Source organism: Delphinapterus leucas, chromosome 7 (assembly GCF_059928025.1).
Source record: "Delphinapterus leucas isolate spDelLeu-1000000601 "Yukka" chromosome 7, BTC_Dleu_Yukka2, whole genome shotgun sequence".
In the NCBI taxonomy this organism is placed as follows: domain Eukaryota; kingdom Metazoa; phylum Chordata; class Mammalia; order Artiodactyla; family Monodontidae; genus Delphinapterus; species Delphinapterus leucas.
In genome coordinates, this window is record NC_143135.1 from 88,876,571 (window position 1) to 88,894,812 (window position 18,242).

Consider the following 18,242-nt stretch of genomic DNA (forward strand, 5'->3'; position numbering starts at 1 on the left):
ATCCCTGGTCAGGGAACTAAGATCCCACATGCCGCAGAGCAACTAAGCCCGTGTGCCACGACTACTGAGCTCGCATGCCCTGGAGCCTGCGCGCCACAACTAGAGAAGAGAAAACCCGCATGCCACAGCTAGAGAGAAGCCCGTGCACCGCAATAAAAGATCCCCCACGCTTCAACAAAGATCCCGCGTGCCGCAACTAAGACCCAACGCAGCCAAAAAAAAAAAAAAAGAGTAAAGCAAAACTCCACATGGATATTCCTTGCTTATTCTCAATTCACAGACAAGATGTTAGAGACAACTAAGTCCAGTTCTACAAGCTTGCAGAACTTTCTGCATGTAAAGAATTTCTCTGAGAAGATACCTTTTGATTCCATTTTAGCCACAACGTTTCATTATAAAGAATATAAATGTATAAAGAAATCCTACTGTATATAATCCTATTATAATTAGATGTGGATTCTGCCAGCAAGGAATCATAAAACAAACAAGTATTTGAAACAGCTAAATCTCTGAAATGACACCAATAGCAAAGCAGAATAATGCTCTGAACCCCTTGACCCCAACTAAGAGCTCGTCTTATTTAAACCTGTCTAATATTACCATGCATGTCAAGAAATGGGACCTCTAAATACTCTACCTCTAGCTCTAGCTCTGTGATTTAGGGAAGTTCTTTACCTAGCCTCAGAGGTTTCACCATCTCTTCAAAGGGTTTAGGCTACAAATCACTAAAATCCCTCTCAACTCTAAGGATCACTGTAGAGAAAATAATTTCATTATAATTGTAAATATGCTCCACATTGCTGATTCTACTCTTCTCAAACTACTGCTGTTCATCATTACATGTATTTTCATATTGAAAGACATCCCTATACTAGAGGTAACAAATACACAGGGTCTGCTTTTCATATTGCCAAGACATGGGCAATTAGAAGGTCTATGTTACTACTAGCACTGAACATAGTTGAAGATACATATTTGTCAGGAATGGCAAAGGCAAAATGAGATCATTCAGTTCTCTGAACTCCTTAAATAGTCAAGGAGCTATTTAAAGCCAAGACATTATCATTGTTATTCTGACATTGTTAAATATGCAAAGGGTTAGGGAAATTTTGTGGGCTTGTGTGCTTGAAAAAATGTTAAATTTTTACAGAGCTTCTTCAATTCCAAGGGCTCTAATCAATGTACAGGCGGGTGAATACCCAGGATAGCGGTAGTGCCACTCAATGAAGCCCAATCTACGTATCTCTTAGTTCTCAAGAACACATCTCAATATAAACAAATCTACTATTTTGTACAACATGCATTTTCAGAAAACTGAGAAATCATGGGAGACTGTTTCATTTCCTTTGTTTTACAACAGCAAATTCAGGGTTTCTTCTGTAAATTTGATTTTTTTTTTCTTTTGCCCGCCACGCGGCTTGTGGGATTTTAGTTCACCTACAAGGGATCGATCGATCCCAGGCCCTCAGCAGTTAAAGTGCCGAGTCCTAACCACTGGACCACCAGGGAATTCCCTGTATATTTGATTTTTAAAAATATCAGTTGATATAAAATATTTTAAGACTACATCTATAATATAGAATGAAATTCATCAGTTTTTATGACTGAAGTCACTATCACTACCGTCTTTAAGAAAAGTCTATTAAGTGCCAAATTAGGGAAAGAAAGAAAAATCACACAACTTTCAGAAAACTTCTACTTAAGTTGAGTCATATATACAAAAAGCTATACACCATTTTTGTCAAAATTTTCCTTTTTCTCTTTAAGGTTTTTATACTGTCACTGTAATTTAAAAGAAGACCAGAGGAAGACAACATATAGATAGAAACCTACCCTTTAGGAGCTCACTACCTAAGATGGACAATACAAGATGAATAAACTTCAAATGGCATTCAGCCAAGAGAATAAAGCAATTATGCCAAAGTAGAAATAAAAAGTAACAGAAAGTTAATTTTTAATCATCCAGAGTTGGAAAACATGCTCACAATTTTTTCTATTATAATTTTCTCTGCTTAATCAGTTGATTGACATTATTATCAGTTCCTGGTATATATTTTGCATTCCAAGAAGAAAAGAAGGTTTTTAAATTCAAACCTTTCACAGTTGTTTTCATTACCCATTCAAAAGGATATAAATTCAATAAATGAAGCTCTGCCTAGGTTAATATTTGCATCAACCTATGAAATTATATAACTTGTTCTGTACATGAATGTTGGGAAAAGAGAGGTAGGGGAAACAGACTGGGAAAGGTGATAATTTTCTGGTGATTCTTATGCTGGGTTTCAATGGGTAACTTTGTTAGTTTATTTGAAATTCTGTGAATTCTCAAAATATTAAGAGCAAAATATATTCAGGAGTAGCGGTTATTTATGTACTGTTGTTTCTAGTAACATAGATAATTGAAGGGTGGCTATAAATGGATTTTTTGAAAGATTAAGATTTTTAGATTTTTCTAAAGGGAAATGGATGGTGCATAATTAATAGGGGATTGGAGAGGGTAAAGAGCCATGGGAAAATCATGTCACAATAACAAAATAAAAAGAAATATAAGACGCTCTCCTTTGCTAAATCTGCAAGAACTCCCGTAGAAAACAAGATCTGTAGTTTGAAAAGTGGTTTGGCAGACTATCTGGAGGAAAGGCAGCAGAAAAGAGTGGCATTACAGGAATAGCAAACTACCTTTGTAAAGACTCACAGGTGTAAGCGAGCCAGACAGGCCAGGTGAAAGAGACTAACTTATGTGAAGCAGCTGTGGCTCCCAGGCTTTGAATTAGTGTTTCTGTACACGACCCTGACTAGGGAGTTCAGAAGCATCCATGTGAAAACAGACCTAACATAGCTAAAAGAAAAGTAGAAAAGTATTCTATCTTCCTGCAATACATCAAACTTGATAGGGAACCAGCTAGGACACAAATCTGCCAAACACTAAGCTCTGCCAACTCACATCAGAAACAAACAACAGAAGAAAGCGACACTGTATCTTAAGTGACTCTGAGGTCACAGAGAGTATACTGAAGGTCTCTGTAACCAAGAGATGAGATTTTCAATTTCTGTCCAGGCTAAAGGTTGGGATTTTGGAAGAAAAAGATAAGGGAAGTGAACAGCAGGATATAAACAATGGAATCAAATTACAGGACAGTATTTCTGAATTATGGCTTATAGACTAGTGAGTTCTTGGCAAGGGTCAGGATACATATCACCAAGGCCAGAGTGAATGTGCTTAGAAAAACTTACAACTAAATAAAGAAAATTTTAAACTAAAATCTGAAGGAGGAAAAAAACACCCAAAGAAAATCATAAAATCAGACACTCTAGTCCAAAAGATGTGATATTAAAACACACACACACACACACACAGAAGGAAGAACTTAAGTTTCAGGAGAAAATAGAGAAGAGAATTAGAAATAGAAACCTATGGCCTCAAACATCAATGAAGCATTTAATCTAACATGTTAAAAGAAGGTGACAAAAAAAAAACCAGAGTAGGTACTTTTCCATATTCCTTCAGCTGAGTCCAGCTGAAAACCCTGGACATTATGCATGAAACAAATATAAGACAACTAGAAAGAGTAGATGAAAGAAGGCAGACTGGCTAGGAACCTCAGGACCCCAGGAACAATATTTTTAGACAGTAACCACTCTACTCCAACAGTAGATAATTAATTTTATGTGTCAACTTAGCTAGGCCACAATACCTAGATATCTGGCCAAACATCATTCTAGATGTTGCTATGAAGGTATTTTTAAGATTAGATTAACATTTAAATCAGTAGACTTTGAATAAAGCAGATTACCCTTCATAATGCGGGTGGGGTTCATCCAATCAGCTGAAGACCTTAAGAGAAAAATAAGTATTCTCTCACCCCTCTAGGAAGAGAAAATTCTGTCTCCAGACTGCCTTCCGACTGGAGCAGCAACATCGATTCTTCCCTGGGTCTTCAGTCCACCAATCAACCCTGCAGATTTCAGACTTACCAGCTCCCACAATTGTGAGTCAATTCCTTAAATCAATCTCTCTCTACTATACATAAACACACACACACACACACATACGTACATGCATGCATACATATACACACATTCTATTGATCTCTGTTTCTCTTCAGAAACCTAACATACTAGCCAACACACCATCAAAAACATGTCATTCCACCCATACCTCTGACAGTAAATGTCCAGTGGAGAGCCCAGCTTTTCACCTTCATCAGGCTGTAAGAGGGACCCCTTCTCCCAGCGTGGATGGTGTCAGAAAAGACCAAGTAGGGATCTGGGCAGTAACAAGCTTCCCCTCTCCCTCACCACCCTGTGGCAACAGTGGAAAGCATGCAGGGAGCCTGGACTCCCAGCTACCTGGCAGTAATGAGGCACCCCTCCTCTTACATGCTGAGGTGGTCTCAGAGAGGGCCTAGCGGAGAGGCCTCTCTTCAGTTCAAGAAGACTAAATGAAGGGCTATTTGAGTATTTTAGTTAAATTTTTTAAATGATCTGCTGTGTATAAGCCCTATGTGAGTGAGGTACTGTGGAGGTACATGAACTCTTGTCCTTAAATAAATGTATAATTTATCAGACAACACAGTCACACACATAGATAATGAGAATAAATGAAACAGGGAAGTAAGAAATTAAAAATGCTCTGCCCAATTACTTAAAATCTCGAAACTTCAAACCATTTCTTTTCCCTTGAACACTCGATGTTTTTTCATATTTCAAGGCTTTGCATGTGCTGTTCCCTTTGACGGAAAGGTACACTTTCCTTCCTCTGCCAGAGAACTCTCGATCTTCCTCTAAGACCCAGCTCCCCTGCCACCTCTTATGTGAAGCTGCCCCCAAGCAGAGAAGTAGGAAGAGTGCTTCCTACTTCCTCTGTGCTCCCACAGCATACTATAGTACTCATTATACTACTGAATAATATTTTAGAACTGCCTCTCCTACTAAACTCTGAGGGGAAGATTTATGTTTTTCTCTAAATTCATCTTTAGGTCTATCAAAATAATGTATGTGCATAGTTCAAAATTTAAGTAGTACAAGAAGCTTATTATGAAAAACAGCAGTACACTCTTATTCCCTGGTCCCACTTCCCAGAGGCAACAACTCACAACTCTTCCAATGTTTTCTTCTGGTAGTTCTTGATGTTTCAATTATCAAATAATAATACATGCTGACTTCTTTTGGTACTTAGTACATCTTGGTATGAATCATTTCTCATTCATCATTTTAGGTACACCTTGTGGGGTCTTTCAATCTGAAAAGCAATGTCCTTCAGTTCTTGGGGAATTTTCTCACATTATTTCTTGGGCAATTTTCTTTTCTCCATTTCACTTGGTCTCTCTTTCTGGAACTCCTATTAGCTAGATGCTGGATTCTCTGGTCTTTTTTCCTTTTCCTATTTTCTATCTCTTTGTTTTTTGGTTCTGTTTTTGTATTATTACTGTATGGAAGATTTCTTCAACTTTGTCCTCTAATCATGCTATTGATTTTTAAAATCTCTATTATCTTGTTTTTTATTTCTAGGAACTCTTATTTTCTGATTGTTCCCTTCTCAAAACATGTTTTTGTTTTATGGTCCCCAAACTTTTCTTTTAACCTATCAGGGAACACTAATTATAGAAGTTAAAATTTTTTTTCTGGTTCTTACATTGTTTTCCAAATTCTTTTCTATCCCCATAAATTTTTTCTTTCCTTTTTTACTTGTTAGGGACTTTTCTTAAATGACAGGAGACTATGTTTTTTGTCACTTTGCATCTTCAGCACATAGTCTAGAACAATAAAAAGTTAAATAATGAGTGGATGAATAAACAAAGAAGGAACAAAATAAGAAACATTTTAAAATAATTAAGAATAAAAAGATGACAGAGGATTGGAGATCACTGTTATTGTGCTGATAAGCTTTACAGGTCACTGTCTTTTTAGCCAGTGCTCTAGGACTGCTGGGGACGCACCTGCCAACAGGTGGTCTCCGGCACTCACTGGATGGACAAGGCCTTTTGTCCAAACCTCAACAATAGGCAAATTATTTAATTTTATTTACATTTTTATATAATTCTTTAACTCCCCTCCTGTCTGGAAGAATTGAACATATTACTTTATATAGTTTCTTTGCCACAGCAACATCTTCTTTTAGTTTTAGATTTAAAAAAAAATGTTTTTCCTCATAGCTTGCAATAGGTAAACCAAATTTATTTCTTTGAAGCAATCTAGATCTAGTTTGCAGAAAGAGCGGCAAAAGTAGTCTTAGATATAATGACTGAAATGACTTAAGAGGCCAGAAGGCTAAGAGGCAAAAATTACTTAATAGAAAATCTCTCTCTCAATTTTGAGGTGACAGTTCTTGTGCTCAAAGACAAAAACCTGAGGTCAGTTGACTGCATGCCGAGTACTGTTTGTAAAGCCTACCAGAGATCTTAGTAGTTTCAAAGATTTGATATCTATGGTAATTTTTTAACTTACAAAAGTAAAATATGAATTATAAAATATTTTTTAAATGCATTTTAAAAATCACCTATAATCCTACCACCCAAAGAAAATCAACATCAACCTGTTAGTTTATGTTCCAGGCTTTTCTCTTTGGAGATGAAGATTTTTCTTCATAGAATCTGGATCATGCTATATATTCTATTTTACTGTGACTATTTATAGTTTGAGATTTCTCAGTTTGAATCCCTGGTAAACCAAGTGACTACTGACCCTTAGTTCTAAGAGAATCAGAAAGAATAGTTTCTTCTCTCAATTTTATCAATGTCTCAGTGCAAAATCTGAGACCACACTCCATAACCACATCATATACAATTCAAAAATCAAAAAGCTGGATTTAAATTTAACTTAAATTGTAACCAAATAGCTCATTTTTTTGTTTCTTCAGATTTAATCATTCTTTCTTGCATCAAAAATAACAAAATTGTAGGGTGACATTAACACATGATCGTGAAACAAAAATGTGTTTCATTTCATTAGTCACAGGCTACATATCAACCAGCTGTCGAAGCTAAAAATATGTCTTAGTATAAAATTTTGTAAAATACAAGCATTTAAGAATCACTTTGAAAGAAATGTGACTTCTTTCAGTTTCTAACAATCCACTAGAAGCTTTGAAGAAGAAAATATCGGCACCTCTAAACCAAAAGAAAAAGAAAGGTGGTGGGAGGGGAATGCAAACGAATTTACTGATAATCGATATCACATTGTTTACATCTTATCAGGAAGATGTAAGGATGTTCCATATTAAGGATGACAATTTAATGCCATCTCAGATGTAAACAAAAATATAGAATCTAAGAAGAAAATAAAAGGCCTGAGATAGAGATCAAGACATCAATAATAAAAGGTGTGCGTTTTGTTGGGGGAGGAGTGGGCCAAGGGGATTAGGCAATAATAAATATTCTCACCGCTTTTCCTCATCAGCTGTTGCAGAGATTCTGCCAGGGACAGAGTCTGCAGCCATGTCTTCTCAGCTCTCAAACATCACACTCAGGTAGCATGACACAGATACTCATCTCCTCTGGGACAGAAACAGCAGACAGACTTCCATCTCTGGTCATGAGGTCATGTGGCCCAGAAATCATGTTTCAAGATAAGATTTGCTACCATGAAATATTTGATTACAAAACAGGACCAGCTGAAATCTAAACACTGCAACTGGATTTCAGATGTAGTTACAGCAAATGAGAGAGATGCAAACCTATTTCAAGGGTCTTAGAAACTCATAAAATCATATAAGAATAAAATATACTTCACTGAATTCTAGAAAAGAATCACAGGCTCTCCTAACTCCCAGCCCAGTGCTCTTGCCACTACATCATTGTGCCAGGCATCAATATTATCCTATGATAGTCCCTTTTCTTTGAAATAGGAACACTGGGGCCTAGGAGGAAACATCTGATAGGGAAAGATTTCAAGTATTTTTCGGGATTTTCATTTCTTTGATATATACTAAAATTAAATTTTAAAAAGTAGTTGTCACCCAGAGGCATAGGCTGTCGTATAGTTTTACTGTCTCTCATAAAGCCTTGCTAAATACATATTTATTGAATGAATCTTTAAATTCACAAGTAAAAATTTACTGCACTATAAAAATGTAAACTCACAGGTAAAAATTTTGGGTCATTCAATCACTAAAGATCATGAAAACATCACTTCATTTCTAAATGCCAATACAATGGATACTAGTGAATTAATCTGAAAGAAGCATTGTGAACAGCCTTAACTTAAATTCAGAGTGGATTCCAATCTTATTCTACTGCACATATTACAGCAATTTTAATCTGCTTGCTCTGCTACTCAAGGCTAATAAAAATTAGTAAGGCTATCTATAGGGCAATTAATTTTCTCCTTGAATAAGGACTTCCAGTAAGGGTAGGAGAAATGATTAAAAGAGAGAAAAAGAAGAAAGAGAGAAAAAAGAAAAGGGAGAAGACCCCAATCATTTCTTTTGATTACTACATAAAATACCTGGCATACATGTAACAGAGCTCTAGAAATGGAAAGTAACTTCTTAAAAAAGTAATGCTCAGACTTCCCTGGTGGTGCAGTGGTTAAGAATTCAAGTGCCAATGCAGCGGACACAGGTTCAAGCCCTGGTCCAGGAAGATACCACATGCTGCGGAGCAACTAAGCCCGTGTGCCACAACTACTGAGCCTACGCTCTAGAGCCCGCGTGCCACAACTACTGAAGCCCGCGTGCCTACAGCCCGTGCTCCACAAGAAGCCACCGCAATGAGAAGCCTGCGCATCGCAACGAAAAGCCTGCGCACCGCAACGAGGAGTAGCCCCTGCTCACCACAACTAGAGAAAGCCCGTGTGCAGCAACGAAGACCCAGCGCAGCCAAAAAAAAAAGTAATGCTCAACCACTTGATGTCTATTCAGCCCTGTTACATGAAAGAACAATTAACCATTACATGAAAACATATATTCAAGTGACACACCATATGGTATAAACTTGGAAGTAAGAGGAGGCGTGAAAAGAATATTGAAGAATCCTGAAACCAAGTTTCTTATCCTAGGACTAACCTTTGTCAGGTTACCACCTCTCTGAGCCTCAATTTTTTTCACCCATAAAAAGAAGAGATCATAAACTTTATGATACCTTAAGTTCCCTTCCAAAACCATAATTCTTCCCATTGGTTAAATGGTAAAGGCAGGGATAAAGAAGAAAAAGAATATACAGTCAGTTCTATTGTAACACTTGTTTTGAAAATGCAAATTTGTTCCAACGCAATTGATATATTAGGGAACAATGTGAGCTCAATTCAATTTCTGTGTTTGCTTATGTGTCATTTAATCCACAAGAAAAACTAGATGAATCCAGAAAATTACACCCAGTTGAACCAATCAGCCCAGAAATAAACAAAGTGCATAAAAGCCCACACTCAAATTATCTCCCAGCTTCTTCCGTTCACTGCCTGTTATGAGCCACACCCATTCATATCATCCATATTTGGTATTACAGCTTTCTGCCATGTTTCAAATAACCCTTATTTCACAAGCTGCAGCCCTCCCAATGCCACTTCAAGAAGCAACCTGAGGTCTTCTTCAAGGTAAACTGCCATATTATTGTAGCATTTATGTACTTTTCGCCATTTAACATATATAAAACTATGCCACGGTTTTTATTAGGTTCCTATCTTTTTTATGCGTCACTGACAAAGTTTTTGAGTATTGTGTCCCTAACTCCATTTTTCCCACAAGCCTTGTGGTTTTCCACACAATTATCTTTGGCAATTGTATATCATGTTATAGCAGAACTGACTATATTACTATTTGGGAAAAAAATTAATCAATGACCAGTTTTATTTTTTCAAAGGTAACAGATAGAAAAGCTTCCTGAAAATCTGCTTAAGCATTAAGTCAAAGTCAGGGAAAAGTCTTTATCTGTAAGATCCCTCCTGAACGCGTGTTTTTTACCCCAAACTCCATCCACTGACTAAGCAGCTCCCACATCAGACACCAGATTTGGAAACAGAAGGTTATCATTCACCTTGAAACAGTGAACAAAAATTTGGATTTGTCAAGAAGTAAAGAGGAGACACTGAATGTACCTTCTAAATTCAGACCTTGATTCTGGCAGAAAATCTTGGCAGGTACCATTGAATAATACCACCTGTTCAATAGCTACTCAGTATCTATCATGAAAGAATATGCAGCAAAAAAATATTATTGCTGCAGTATAGTTATAACAATACAGTAGAAACCAAGAGCCTTTACAAACACTCACTCCTAATTCTTGATAAACTCAGAGGTAAAAGAGCATAGGGAAATACAGGAGGCCATGCATGTTTCTTAGTTTCCACTCAGACTAGGAATAGGAGACAGACCACATCATTTAGCATTGAAGCCAAGAGTTGGCTAAAACCTGTCACTCAGAACCAAAGGGCAAATAAAAATAATGCTGCTATTTAGCATGCTCAGGAAAGACAGAGAACATAATTATTTTGTGCCTTTTTGAATGAACCCATACTTAAAACCAGGGCTGATACCAGAAGTAACAAACATAAACGTACTACAACGTGTGCTCTCACATTTCGGCCAAATGTGAGACCAAAATTATTTGGTCACTAGTCTTGATCCTGGCACCGTTTCTTAAAGAACTACGTTATTTTTCAAAATAATTGAGATTTTTATTTATATACGTATACATATATGAATGCAAGAGAAAAAAGTGAAAGAAAAAACCATCAAAATGGTAACAGTGATTTAATATTGGGGTAATTTGATTATAGCTGATTTTTTTTATTGATAGCTTTCATTATTTTACACAAGTGTTTATTATTTTTATCATCAAAGAAAAACAAATACCTTTTTAAACAGTTAACTGAAAGAAATTAATCCCTGATCATAGTTTGTGTGGAATTCACAGTAAGCCATCAAGTGTCTCTTTCCGAAGTGTCAAAGGTGAGTGGACTGGATTTGAAGGGCACTTCCCCCACCATGCAGGAAAATCCAAAGAGAGAAAGGTGTATGAGCACAGTGACAGACACTACACACTCAGAACACATATAGGACCTGTTTGTCCCTGATTTTACCAGCCAGCATTTTGATGACTCCTATAGGTATTCTAGAAAATCTTCTCCTTTTGGGTAAAGCTAATATAGTCACTTAAATTTAATAGTATCTGGTAGTGGAGAACATGGAAATATGATCTAACCAGAGACAACCTGTGACCAAACCTTAAGAAATGTACAACAGGCCACTGTAGTTTTTTTTTAATTGAAGTATAGGTGATTTATAATATTTTATTAGTTTCAGGTGTACAGCATAGTAATTCCATTTTTTCTTTGTAGATTATGTTCCATTGTAGTTTATTACAGGTATTGGATATAATTCCCTGTGCTACACAGTAAATCCTTGTTGCTTATTTATATATAGTAGTTTGTATCTGTTAATCCCATACTCCTAATTTGTCCCTCCCCACCCCCACTTTCCTCTTTGGTAACTATACGTTTGTTTTCTATGTCTGTGAGTCTATTTCTGTTTTTGTATTCATCTGTATTATTTTTAAGGTTCTATATATAAGTGATATATAGTATTTGTCTTTGTCTGATTTACTTGACTAAGCATAATATTCTCTAGGTCCATCCATGTTGCTGCAAATGGCAATATCTGGATGTGTGTGTGCGTGTGTGTGTGTGTACCACATTTCCTTAAGCCAACTGTCTGTTGATGGGCACCTGGTTTGTTTCCATATCTTGGCTATTTGTAAATAGTGCAGCTATGAACACTGGGGTGCATGTATCTTTTCATATTAGAGTTTCCGTGTTTTCCGGATATATACCCAGGAATGGGATTGCTGGATCATATGGTAAGTCTATTTTTAATTTTTTAAGGAAGCTTTATACTGTTTTCCATAGTGGCTGCACCAATTTACATTCCCACTAACAGTGTAGGAGGATTCCCTTTTCTCCACACTCTCTCCAGCATTTATTATTTGTAGACTTCTTTTTTCGGACTGCATAGGTCTTCGTTGCTGCACGTGGTGGCTACTCTTCCTTGAGGTGCTCAGGCTTCTCACTGCAGTAGCTTCTCTTGTTGCGGAGCATGGGCGCTAGGCGTGCAGGCTTCAGTAGTTGTGGCATGCAGGCTCAGTAGTTGTGGCTAGCGGGCTTCGTTGCTCCGCGGCATGTGGGATCTTCCCGGGCCAGCGCTCGAACCCGTGTCCCCTGCATTGGCAGGCAGATTCTTAACTACTGCGCCACCAGGGAAGTCCCATTTGTAGACTTTTTGATGATGGCCATTCTGACTGGTGTGAGGTGATACCTCACTGTGGTTTTGATTTGCATTTGTCTAATAATTAGCGATGTTGAGCATCTTTCCATGTGCCTGTAAGCCACTGAAGATTTTATAGCCAGCTTTCTCTCAATATCACTATCTCAACAATGATAAATATTCATCTCTCAAGTCAGAAATCATGTATAGGCTAACTACTAGATACACAGCACTATCCTAGCCACTATGGTGAATACAAAAGAAATAAGGTGCAGTCATTCTCTCCATAGCACTCACAATCTGATAGTGAAAAATATGACATACACATCAGAAATATTTAAATAGCATAAGACAACAAAATTAAATGGCTAAATGAGTTATACAGATAAATATTTAAGGCATTTAAAGAAGGACACTGCCCACTGTGGACTTTAATAGTTGGGAAAGGCTTCAGAGAGAAAGAGTTTTGATAGTATAAGAAGGTAGACAAGGGAAGTCCAGGCACTGTCACCAAGATAAGCAAAGTCACTGGGATTGAAAAAGCAACACTGAATCTGGACAGACTGTAATAAAAATCAAATTGGGAAGCAATAAAATTAATCCATGAAATACACCATTATCAAATTAAGAACATATGTGGGAAAAACTATGTACCAGACACTATGCTATATATGACAGAGATATGATATCCAATCTCCTATTATTTCTTCCAAAAGTAGGTATGGTTATTCCCACTTCACAGACAAAAAGTGAAATTAATTAAACACAGATGTTAACTAATTTGCCCAATGTCATCAAAGTAGGCAACAGAGTTGGGACTAGAATTCAGGCCTACTTGACTCCAAAGTCCATGCTCTTTTTTTTTTTTTTACTACCCTATACTATCTCTTCCCAAATTACAGCTGTGACAACAACACTCTGAATTTATTATATCCTCCCCCTATCACAGTGTATTCTCCTACCCTTCTGACTATCCAGTGTCCCCACGGTGATCCCCTGTACATCAAAGCCTGCTCTCAGGAGAATATCTGCAGCTAAAATAAAAATGACTAGCAACAGAACATACTGCCCAGGGGTATTGTCACTGTTACAGGAATCAGAGGCTTAAGTTAGAAGGAAGCTACAGGATAAGTCACTTAGTGGAATACATGTGTCACCTTCTCAGGGAACCAAGCCAAGTTTGTATTTTATCATGTCCATTTTCATAGCTTATAAGCGAAAGCTCACACAGTAAGAATCTCACTCATAAACCCTGAGGGTCTCCGTGGAAGTATAACCTGCCCCAGTCTGGGAGACAAAAAGCCAGCTGTGGCTGCAGGTTTGCTTTGGAAGAGAACTGAACGTCCTGATATTTCACTTTAAGTATATGACATAAGAAAATCTAAATGAAATGTATTTGACATTTAAATTGTTAAATGTTTCTTAACAGATAGGTTGCCAAAAAATGTGTTTTCTAATAATTCTACAAAATAGTCCTTTACTGTCTCTGGGAACCAGGAACATTATCTTTATTGCTCTCACCTTTTCCACAATCAAAGATTTTACAGGTATCAAATGACAAAGTGTCATCTTTCGAAGGAACTGAAATAAAATCCACATGGGATCTCCGAGTGCGTAAAGATGAGTGGGTAGAAGAGCACGGCCCTGACAGATATTGCTTCATGGACTCAGTGTGGGAACAGCCTTCACTGACTGTCCACTTGCTAAAACCAGAGTATACTAATAGTTAGGTCAAAGGTCCACCTATAACTTGAAAGTTCCCCATGAAGCATTTTAATGGACCAAGGAGTGATAAGAGCTGCAGAATGTGTTTCAAGATGATGATTTGAATTAAACATAGGAAATTTTCCAGCCCAGTTTAGAAAATATGTTGAATTATATATTTTACATAGAAAATAAAGGAGGTCATTTGAAAATAAAAATGATACTGTTCATCCTTTCTCAACAAAAGTCGTTATATCCCTCACCCTAAAGAAATCACTTTCTAAAAAAGTCCCATTTCATCAATGCTCTATTATGTATGCCAACAGATTTTAAGGGTAGAACTCTTTTCAAAGTAGTAAAAGGAGAATAATGCCCTTACATATCTGGATGGCTCCTCTAGGTTCTGGTCATTCATGTCAGTAGGAACAATCCGGGTGGCCAGTGGTCCCTCTGCGAATGGTTTTGGTAACTGGCCTCTGAACTCTGATGGAATGAACTGAAGCTGCCAACTGTCAGAAACACAAATAAGGAGAATAAGAAAAACACAGGGGGCTCACATTGCCAAATGTACTTGAAATACACAAGCAAAAAAAAAAAAAAATTTCATGTGAAAAACATTTCACTTGGAGACAAAATGTTTCTGCTAAAACCTCAACCAGAGAGAATAGAGACAGAGGTCACAATTCAGTCCAAAATCGTTGAGAAATTTTCAACTAGAGGTCTCTCAACCCATTTCACCAACTCTTAGCAGTGAAATCTGCAATAGTGATCATACCATCAAAAGAGAAACATCAACGTTATTGCCAATTACCTGTGATCAGAGGGACTTATCAAAACTAAAGCAAATTCATCAGGTGTGTAGAGAAAAGAGTGAAATGTAAGAACTCACTGTGGGAAAAGTACTTTGTTCCTGAGTAATCCTCAAAAGTATCTTTAGTTGTGAAACTATTTCAAATGTAAAAGGCAAATGCTAAAGTTAACGCGTAAAAACCAAGTTTTAATTAATCATTAATGACTGATACAGGATCTTTATCAATCAAAAGATACTACCACCAGCTAAGCTGCTGAAGCCAGTCCCCAAATGGAGCAACATGACTCATCTTAACCTGACTTCCCTTTTCCCTAAATAGGACTCTTCTCTGTCCAAATGAGGCAAATACAAGGGAACTCAGAGCCTACGCTATCACATCCAACAACAGACAGCATTGAGGAAAGTGGTACCGAGGTCTTAGCCACAGCTCTCCCAGTGTCCATACATTGGTAGAGAATGTTCACTGCTGTCGGACGACAAACATGTCTTCTCTAAAAACACTCTAGAAACCTAGAGTCTCTAAACCACTTTTAAAAGTGGATATCAGTTCATTATAAAAATTTAAATATGGATCCTCAGGAAGAGCCACTAGCAGAAGCCCTGAGCCCAAAATGTCTTCAGACGTCCCCAGACCTCTGTGGTCAAGGGCAGTGCAGGGTGCATTACCGGACACAGCACTCATTCTAACAAACACAGGCCATGGGTGCTCAGCACAGTTCCCACAGCTCTCTGAGATGGAAAATCATTCAAAAACTTGTGAAAAATCTAAAATGAAGGAAAAATTAAGAAGACATTGCCACAGTATTGCTATTTTTACACCTTGATTTAAAACTCTGAGAATTAAAGGGCAACTTACTTATCGGGCAGAAGGAAGCTGCTGGGAAATCGATACCACTCTTTTCCTACACAGACATTAACAGGTCGGCCTTCTGGGACAGTGTGGATGGTTGGGTCTGTGGCAATTCGGTGAAATTCTGGATACAAATCAAGGGGCCCATGATACCCTGGAAGGGAGAAAGGTTTGTGAAAGCCAAAGGTGAGGGAGATGAGATTCTGACATTTAATTATAATGCATGTTAATGTCCCACTGTGATCCATGTGAAAGGTACACCGCAACCCCAGCAGGAAGCCCACTCTACGGTGTAAAACACCTCTACAGTTAGGAAGATGATTAAAGCAGAGGCCCTATTTTTGCCAGAAATAATTTGCTTTCTTGCCCTTCTCTATACCCTTCCACCTTTTTAATTTCACGTTCTTTGAGCACAGTTCAATATTCTGGATCCAAATAATGATTATAAGAAAGAATATAATCATGGGACTTGAGCCCCAAATTTGCATCCTAAGTTTAAGGCTTCCTTAATTCATCCTTTAAAAGGAAAAAAAAAACTAGTAGGAATAGAGAAGACATTTATAGTTAATCACACTAAAAGGAATTCTCAATCTTCTCTTCAATCCTAAGGTACAGAATTCACATCCCAATCTTATTATTTTTTTGTTTTTTTTTTTTTGCGGTACACGGGCCTCTCACTGTTGTGGCCTCTCCCGTTGCGGAACACAGGCTCCGGATGCGCAGGCTCAGCAGCCATGGCTCAATTGGGGCCAAGCCCCCAATCTTAATATGAAGTCCATAGGTTCTCCCTGTAGAAAAGTCCTCCCCCTGCAGCTTAAGCTGAATTGTATTAAACAATCATGGGGGGCTTCCCTGGTGGCGCAGTGGTTGAGAGTCCGCCTGCCCATGCAGGGGATGCGGGTTCGTGCCCCAGTCCGGGAAGATCCCACATGCCACGGAGCGGCTGGGCCCGTGAACCATGGCCGCTGAGCCTGCGCGTCTGGAGCCTGTGCTCCGCAACGGGAGAGGCCACAACAGTGAGAGGCCCGCGTACTGCAAAAAAACAAAAAAAAAAAAGCAAAAAAACCCGAACCATCATGGGTCAAGCAAAACCAAGGAATAGTGCCTTGTGAGTACGGGTTAAGATATTCTCAGTACATCTACCTCTGAACAGTGCCACAGAGCGAGAAAAAGATAAGAGCCCAAACAGGAAGAGTGTTCCCAACGCCAGCCAATTCGATGTCACAGTATAGTGCTCCAGGCGGTATCGCTGAAACACGAAGTGGTAACATTTCTAGAAGGAAAGAAAACTTTATTGAAAAAAGAAGATACACCTTGCAAAATATACACAATCACAAGACACAACTGAGAGGAAGAAAGCAGAAAAAGAGGTTCTACCAAGGGTCTGAGCAGTAGCAAACAGTGAAGTACCCACTCCAAATTCTCACATTAAAGCAAATTCTGCTAAATTGTCTGTAGATCAGCCTAGCCAGAGGGCTTGCCAAGAATGAAATCTCACTAGCTTCATAGGAAAATCATTTGGATACTTCCCTAATGCTTAAAGTCCTAATAATTTATTTTTTTTAATATTTAAACAAAAATGCTTTTCCTAGGTATTTTTGATATATGAAGTATCTCAATCTATTCTGATATAACTAGTTATTAACCTTCACTTTCCTTACTAACAAGTTTTCATCTAAGTTTTTAGCAACTAACAAAATGTCTCATGACCAAACAAAAAGAAAAAAGAATTCCTCACATAGAATATTAGGAAAATTCTGTTAATTATCTGATAAACTACTTCACAAACTAGATGAATATCATTAACAATATATACACACCTGCATGAGTTCTGCAGCCTTTGAACACCTTCCCATGAGATTTCTGTCCTCCCTTCTTTCCCTCCTAGACTAGAAACTACTTTTGGAAAGCAATTTTGCAATACATAACAAGTGCCATAAATATGTTTGAACCCCTTTCATATTTTCTGGAATCTCTCCTAAGCAAACAATCCAAATACCTAAACAAAGATATTTACCCTAGCATTATTTATAATACTGAAATAAGTGAGCAATCTAAACTTTAACATAAATTATATCTAATCATTATATATAACCAATTCAGTATATTATATATTACATAATAATGTATATTATATCACCTTAGAATATTATATTGCTATTAAAATGATGGGTACAGATATGGCAATATAGAGAATGTTATAATTATATTAAGAGGGATGTAAAGTTACATGAACCTTAGATTACAATCATAATAGATTGTTATATGATCGGCAAAAATGCTAGAAGGAGATTTTGTTAGGGTAGTAGGACTGATTTAGAAAGTGGTAAAAGAAAAATTATCTGCAATAAAGTTCAGTTACTTTTATAATTAAAATTATTTTTTAAAACTATCATCCTAACATGGATGAGCTTTAAAAACATTATGCTAGGACTTCCCGGTGGCACAGTGGTTAAGAATCCACCTGCCAACGCAGGGGACACGGATTCGAGCCCTGGTCCAGGAAGATCCCACGTGCCGCAGAGCAACTAAGCCGGTGCAGCACAACTACTGAGCCTGCACTCTAGAGCTCGTCTGCCGCAACTACTGAGCCCACGTGCCACAACTACTGAAGCCCGCGCACCTAGAGGTGGTCCTCTGCAACAAGAGAAGCCACCGCAATGAGAAGCCCACGCACCGCA

The 18,242-nt window shown here is 37.7% G+C and overlaps 1 protein-coding gene across 5 annotated transcripts in view; it reads right to left on the reverse strand.

Annotated features, from left to right (window-relative positions):
• Positions 1-18,242, reverse strand: part of ALG9 (ALG9 alpha-1,2-mannosyltransferase) — a 92,374-nt gene that overhangs the window by 43,089 nt on the left and 31,043 nt on the right. For 4 of the 5 annotated variants that reach the window (XM_022561548.3, XM_022561549.3, XM_022561553.3 and 1 more), the window contains exons 11-13: positions 16,705-16,834; positions 15,568-15,715; positions 14,280-14,409 (exon numbers count right to left, since the gene is read on the reverse strand). In XM_022561548.3, coding sequence (XP_022417256.1) covers positions 14,280-14,409; positions 15,568-15,715; positions 16,705-16,834 — 408 coding nt within the window. The remainder of the gene's footprint in view (positions 1-14,279; positions 14,410-15,567; positions 15,716-16,704; positions 16,835-18,242) is intronic. The other variant, XM_089915530.1, reaches the window with a different exon arrangement.